The following is a 7,679-nucleotide window of genomic DNA, read 5'->3' as shown; positions in this document are numbered from 1 at the left end:
TTGACCTTTCAATCATTAGGACCACAAGGTGTACTGGTCCTGAGAAGGTCAGTCCTATATTATAATATATATTTCAATGTATATCAGACTAATTGATTTAATTATATATGTGATCAATTACTACTTTTCCACGACCATACCCATAAAACCCTCCACATTTCTTTACTGTATGTCCCATCATTAGATTATGAATATTTAAGTCAAAGCATCAAAGAATTCTCTCTGATGTTTCTGTCTTTTCTTTTTCAGTTTTAAAATGCATATTGTTTTAAACAGTATTCTGGGTTCTCATGTAGCATATTGTTAGTCCATCTATTCTTCCATGACTTCATGTAACCAAAACTGTGGTGATTAAAGGTCTGAAAATAAACCCTGAGAACTTAAGTCTCCGAGGTAAACATTCTTGATACCATTCAATCTTTCTCATCCCTGTTTTTACCACGTTGTTTTTGTTTTGGAGCCTCTGATGCGCTGACACCTTGGACTGTGTTGATGACTGTGTTTCTGAGGAGAGGGCCCACAAAGAGTGAGAGAGGCTGCTATTGTTTGAGGAATGCCTCAGAGAGAGAGAGAGAGGGGGTAGGGAGAGCAAGAGAGAGAGAGAGAGAGAGAGAGAGAGAGAGAGAGAGCGAACAAGGGAGGCTGCGTTTGTGACAACGTGGTGGAATTGGACTCAGAGAGGATCAGTCCAAGTCCTTAATGTGTGAGCTTCATAATAGAACATGCAGAATAAAACATATACATAATATCATCTCTATAGAAGGAGTATAGCGAAAGTGAAGCCACGTGTTTATTTTTACACAATCTCCCTATATCTTTATTTCCCATAAAGTAAATCTGATATGGCTATGTGCAGCTGGTGCTCACCTCTTCTGCACAGTGGTACAGTCCATCGCCTGCTCGTCCCAAAATACGGCGCCAGCCTATAAAAAGTCAACGTCTGTGCAAAGTTGGTGAGAGAAACTTGTTTGTTTTAACGGAGGCGAATTAAACCTGAGGGAGTAAGAAGGTCTGAGAGACATGGAGCAAACCGAGCTGCTGAAGCCAGAGACGCTGGACGAGCTGATCAAGTGTCTGCACGACATCTTCGACAGTGACTACATCAATGTGGAGGAGGTCCAGGGAGTGATGGAATCTTATGAGAGCAAACCCCAGGAGTGGATGAAGTATGCAAAGTTTGACCAGTACAGGTAAAAAAAAAAAAGAATACACACAACCAGTATCCTAGTACTGAGATATTACTGGTTTATTCTGCTGATGCACTTTGCGCCCATGTCTGTCCCAGTGGCCCAGTGAGCTGCTGTGAACCAGTCATACTCTTCTTATAACCTATTCTTTATAATGGCTCCATATTACATCCTATTGCAAATATGCAGATCAAAAAAATGTGAAGGCTGCTTTATACAGGTGCATGTTTGATTTGAAAGAAATTGTGATTATAATACATTAAGGACGGGTTATTTATAACGTTTTCAAACTAGTAATTTCATGGATAAGAATATCAGCTTTTCTCTCTTTCTTATTTCGTATATTTTATTTCTTGTGGAAGCACAAAGCCTGAGCTGTAAGGAAGTGGAAGTGTAAAGATTAATGTATAATCATTGGGCTCCGGATACAACAAACACACAAAATACAATTTGGGAATAACATATGAACTAATATCATAATAATTAGACCAATAAAATAACGAGATGCATAAAAAACAATATAAGGAATGAGATCAAATAAAATGGTTTGGTCACATCAAGATACTTGTTTTTGTTGTTGTATTATTATTTATATGAATGCGGCCTGTTTATTATGTTATCAGTCTAAATTGGTTTACGCCTGTTTTAGCGGATATAGATCCTCACCATTTAAATTATACAGCAGCTCTATTCATTGATTTTGTGAAAAGCTCCATGTCGCAGTGTTTTGATGAGTGAGGGTCGGTGGAGGGAGGGTGCAGGGGACCGTCCAATCAACGTCGAGGACGGACACACACCCGCTGATTACTGCCGAGAGATGGATGCGTGTGCGTGTGCGCGTGCGTGTGTGTTTGCGTGTGTGTGTGTGCGCTTGTACAGCTATCTTTGTGAGGACCAGGTTGAGCCTACAACCGACGGAGTTAGGGCATTTTGCAAAGTGAGGACCTTTTGGCCGGTCCTCACTTTGTGACCCCCCCCCCCCCCCCCCCCCCCCCCCCCTTAATGGACTGTTTGGGGGTTAAGACTTGGTTTTAGGGTTAGGGTTAGAATAAGGTTTAGGTTAGGTTAAGGGTTAGGGTTAGGGGTTTAGTTTTGATGGCTAGGGTTAGTGTAATGGGCTAGAGAAGGCATTTTGCCAATGTGTGTCCTTACTAAGATAGAAATACAAACGTGTGTGTGTGTGTGTGTGTGTGTGTGTGTGTGTGTGTGTGTGTGTGTGTGTGTGTGTGTGTGTGTTTTGGGAGCTGCAGCTGTCTCAGAAGTATTCGGAGCCTTTCAGAATGTCTCAGAGCTGTGCATGAAACGTGCAGAGGTGTCCTCGGGTTTCTTATTTCAAACTAAGCAGGGACACACTCAGGCTGATATCATGCTGCAGTTTATGGATGGAAATAAAACAGTCAAAGAGTAGTGGTAGGTCAGTGAACCCCCCCCCCCCCCCCCCCCCCCCCCCCACCCCAGCCCCTTCTTTGTTGTCTGTCCCTTGTGAGGTCCAGCTGGGTTTTTAGTGCATGAGAAAGATTGTGTTTTCTTTGGCTTCTGTCAAATAAACAATATGAGACACATTTCCTTCCCTATTGTACGACCGGTTGAGTGGATGGAATTGACAATATACATAAAAATCTAGCTGTTGTACTTTGGCAAGACATAACAAAATAAATGAACCTCTTAACACAGGTGCACGCATCAAGTTTTAAGTTTTTCCATTAAATAAAATGGAAATAGAATGGATTTATATTAACTTTAAAGAAAAAACTTCTACAGCTACATTTTCAAGTTACAGTGAACCCAGTGTCATGTGGATTTCCCTGAACGCTTAAGCCAGCTCAGATTCATAATGTACCACACAGTATGTTTTCCTGCTCCTTTGTAACCGGTTGTACGCTTCTTTTTTTCTTCAGGTACACAAGGAACTTGGTGGATGAGGGAAACGGGAAGTTTAACCTCATGATTCTGTGCTGGGGTGAAGGACACGGCAGGTGAGATGCTTCCACACGGAACCCAATGACTTACATGACAAAAACTAACATATTATATACATAACCATATGTATATAATATGTATTATATGCACTAAATAAGACAATTATATTCATATATAATCTTCTATGGTTTGGTCTCATAGGTTACCACAGATATATTTAAACGTATTATGCGTCTCTTTTATATTTCCATATTTGTTGATGATGGTTATTTTAAATCCAGTGTGTGATAATGATTTTATTTCATATTTGTAGTTAATAAGTCCAGTGTCTTTGAGCAGTGTTAAAAGCGCTATACAAATATAACTTTATTATTATTATTGATAATAATCATTTTATTTGTATATTTATTATTTCTATTATTATACCTGTATTGTAGAAGCTTTAAATTGACAAACCCATGTATTTAGATTAAACCCATGTAGATGAATCCACTGAAGCAAAGGTGTTTTGGTGGTTATGAGATTTTCTCGGGTCAAGGTTCACTGATGGTTCTTTTCTATACAACAGATACAAGTGATCTTCTTAGGGTCATTATTTTATTAGTTGTTAAAAGATAAGAGGGTCCAATGTTCCTCAGCCTCTTGGAAAGGTGGTGTCAACACCCATTATTAGATGATATCGGTCGTACGTCACCACTTTGTCGGCAAACATCACATATAATATTTACAATAGACCTGGAAGCGATTCATTCAGATTGGATGTGGTTGAATCATTTGTGGATGTTCTGCAGAGCTGTGCAGCAGGGTCTTTATGTGAGTCCACACTGTGGTGTGGACGTGGTTGTAGCAGGGATGTGGTTTAACCATTTTGTGTACATGTTACACACATCTCAGGTCTTGTGAGAGTTTACTGGACACATCCAGGCGTGTTTCAAGCCTCGGTGCGTTCGGGACTGGTGCTGGGATTTAGTGCAGCACTGGGGATGTGGTGTACATAATGGTTTATAGAATGTCTCATTTCCCACAGGAGCAGCCTCAATGTGTGACACATGTGTTACAGCTTATGGTTTTTGGAACTGAAACAGCATTACATCATGTTACGTACATTTTATGGATGAACTCAGCCCTGCCAACCGGAGACACTGAGAGTATCTAAAAACGCAAACTCTTCTAGATAAAAAAATCCCCTGGCCTTTAGACTAAATGCCACATTTATATACACACGTTATATGTATTTTTTAGATATACTTTTTAGAGTATTCTCTGAACTTGTCCGTGAAGAGGTCGGACGTTTTCTGACGCCGTGTCCCTCTGTGTTCCTTTTGACGCTTTGCAGCAGCATCCACGACCACACAGACTCCCACTGTTTCATGAAGCTGCTCCAGGGTCAGCTGAAGGAGACGCTGTTCGAGTGGCCCGACTGTCAATCTCACGGAGATATGGTGCAGAGATCGCAGAGGACTCTCCAGGAAAACCAGGTTGCTTACATAAACGGTGAGAAACTCCGCCGTGTGTGTGTGTGTGGACTGTCTCTATTCTTCGGAGTTAGCTCCTCTCTCATGTTAACATCACAGATCTGTTGTTATCTCTATTTGTGCTCAGGGCACACTAACATTGTTTTGCCGAAGCTAAACTGCTGTGTTCTGTACAGTAGAACAAACGTCCTTTACATGTTCTGTTCCTCACAAGATACGCTGCTGTGACTTATCTCAGTGTAATGTGTTTGAATCGATAGGCCTCACTGTTACCAGCCACTTGTAACTTTACACTGAACTGAAATATTCAGGTCTCCCTCCCTGAATCTGTGCTTTTCGCAAAGTCAGCAGAGCCCTGGTGTGATGTTTGTTCTGAGTCGCGGCCTGTGAGCCCCGTTTCACAGCATTCCAGTGGCATACTCTGTCTAAATGTATGTTGCTTGTTCCTGTGTGCGTCTGTGTGTGTCTGTGTGTGTGTGTGTGTGTTTGTGTGTGTGTCTGTAGACTCCCTGGGCCTGCATCGTGTGGAAAATGTGAGCCACACTGAGAGTGCAGTCAGTTTGCACCTGTACAGTCCCCCTTTCCAGGCGTGCCAGACCTTTGACCAGCGGACAGGCCACAGGAACACTGTCAAGATGACATTCTGGAGCAAATACGGAGAGAGGATTCCTTTTGTAAGGGACTTTATTTCATTTCTATTGCTTTAAAACATAACCTCCATGACATTTACAGTTACATAACCAAGTGGGAAAAAATCTGAATCGAAAACCCAAACACAGAGTGTTTCTTGACCTTTGGAAGCCCAAACCTTTTTAAAGTCAAATTCTGTCAGTGGGATTCATGAACTAGTTGGAGACTAAACACAAATATATCAAAATATGAAAACTTTTAAAATCAGCATTGCACTCAGACCAATAAGACATTAAATATAACGTCTCTGTAGATTTTTTGCTGCAACTGAACAGAGAGACCCTTTCTATCGGACCTCTTTTCTTTTTCTATTTCTAAACTTACAGAAATATGCATATATACATACAGAACTGCTCAAACGTACATATTATATATATATTCCATTACTTGCACACACCCGGCACTTTAGTCTGTCTTTTTAATACCACCCACAGGATAACGACAAACATTTAATTGAATGCACACAACCTCCTCCACCCTCTGAAATGTACCTCCTTAAGAGCAGGATGTGGGGACTTTAATAGTGTGCTGCTGCTCACATTAAGAACAGCAGCACCCCTGGAAAAGACACAGGTTTTATGAGTAAGGTTTTCTATCGGTTTCCATATGCGGCTGCTGTTTCAACAGAAATGTTGCTGTAGTGCACGAGAAAAGTTACTCAACGAACAAGTGGGAGCTGTTCTTCATCTTCAGAGAGGAGGAGGTGTCATCATTTATTAATGGACCTTATGAGTGTAAAACTTCCTCTTATTTCTAACTTACTTTCACAAGAATGAAAATTACACTAAAAAGGTGAAGATGTGAAACGAGAGCAGATTCAGTGTTGGACCTCTGCCTGCTGCAGCCAACAAACATCGGCCTTATCAGAAATCTACCAGTTGTATAAGCATACCTTGACCACGCTCTCGAGTTAGTGCGTTACATTGCAACACAAAGCAGCGGAGATAAGATAGTAGGAGAAACAAGCATGCAAGCCTGAGTACACAATGACAACGCACAAAGCTTTGAATCGTTGTGGTGGTTCGAGGTTGAGGATTTGGGACAGAAAGTCCAGTTAGCTGCTGTGTTATCCAGGTTTAGCCTTGAGGTGGACGTACTGTAGCTAATGTGTGATTCACTGACCTGACCCCATCGTCTCACTCTGTCTCACTTTCACTTTCTCCTCCAGGGGACCACAGCCTCCCAGGAGAACAACTAGCGGTCACCCGAAGGAGGCTCCCGCATGACGAAGACAGTTGCGTTTGAAATGACAATGTGAGATGGATCCAAGGGAAGTGAAAAGCAGAACCAACTATGACTAAGCAGCCCGTGTTAAAAATAAAAAAAAATGAAAAAAAAAGACCCGGAGCGGACCGGTTCAAAAGGACAACCCCGGTAATTAGAATGGCTTTATCGCCGCCCAGTGTGAGCGCGGCAAATACTGATGAGCACAGGATGAATGCATGAATAGGCTCGGACATGGACTGAATCTGCCTTTTGTTTGCCCGGCCGGAGGAGACCCTTTTCCAATAACAACATTCCTGTCTGTCCATGACCTGTGCACCCACATTTCTCTAAAGTTATGGCCCATAATCGAAGAGTAGAGCGCAAGCATTTAAAAACAAGAAAAGAAACAACATCAAAACTGGAAGATATTGCCGTTATAGTGTATCTCTCAAAATGTCTCCACGTCAAGGAGAAGGAACACACGAATCTCGATGGAGCACTTTTATATAACTGTGTTTAGTTTGTGCCACTCTGAATAGTTTTAACACCTGTTGAGCGTTGTGTTGAAATGTAACCCTGTTTGTACAGTCTGATTCAAGAGAAAGAAAGTGTTTGTTCCTTGTGTCCTGGATGAAGAAGTGTAAAGCTTTAGAGTTGTGTTGTTTTTAAAAGTGTGATGCTTTTGTAATTTATTTACAGAGTACTCTGTCCGTGGAAGGAGTGTTTAAATCAGCCAGCGACCGTGTTTTCTCCTAAATGTGTTTTGACCAAGAGAGACTTTAGAGAGGGACTATTTTTTCTTTTTCTTTTTTGTTATTGGCAGATCCAATGTGTTTAGATTAAAAGCCTTTTTTTTCTCTCTCTCTCAGGATTTTGGCATATTTTGATTGTAGCCGTATTTATGAAGTGTGTAGTTTTGCAGCATAGCACCTCTCATAGCTCTGTCAGACGCATGCCGGCTTTCTGTGATGCAGTAAATGATGAATCTGGCCATGACTGTAGACCATTAAACACGATTACCCTTTCACAGAACTGCAGTCTGGGCTGTCTTTACTGTTTCATGTTAAAAAATATATATATATTTATTAATGAGTAACATTACTACTGTCCCTACCACCCCAGCTTATACTTCGGGGGGGTAGGGACAGTAGTAATGTTACTCAATAATAAATTATGAAACTTCACAATGTAGTTCGTCAGG

The 7,679-nt window shown here is 41.3% G+C and overlaps 1 protein-coding gene across 1 annotated transcript; it reads left to right on the top strand.

Moving 5' to 3' along the window:
* Window positions 1-916: 916 nt before the first annotated feature.
* Window positions 917-7,510, top strand: cdo1 (cysteine dioxygenase, type I). The gene is made up of 5 exons (XM_053420581.1): window positions 917-1,190; window positions 3,086-3,163; window positions 4,444-4,601; window positions 5,087-5,256; window positions 6,441-7,510. The coding sequence occupies exons 1-5, from the start codon at window positions 1,021-1,023 to the stop codon at window positions 6,468-6,470; spliced, it is 606 nt and encodes a 201-aa protein (XP_053276556.1). The 5' UTR covers window positions 917-1,020; the 3' UTR covers window positions 6,471-7,510.
* The last annotated feature ends 169 nt before the right edge of the window (window positions 7,511-7,679 follow it).

Source organism: Pleuronectes platessa, chromosome 4 (genome assembly GCF_947347685.1).
Source record: "Pleuronectes platessa chromosome 4, fPlePla1.1, whole genome shotgun sequence".
In the NCBI taxonomy this organism is placed as follows: domain Eukaryota; kingdom Metazoa; phylum Chordata; class Actinopteri; order Pleuronectiformes; family Pleuronectidae; genus Pleuronectes; species Pleuronectes platessa.
This window is presented reverse-complemented; position numbering and strand designations above follow the sequence as displayed.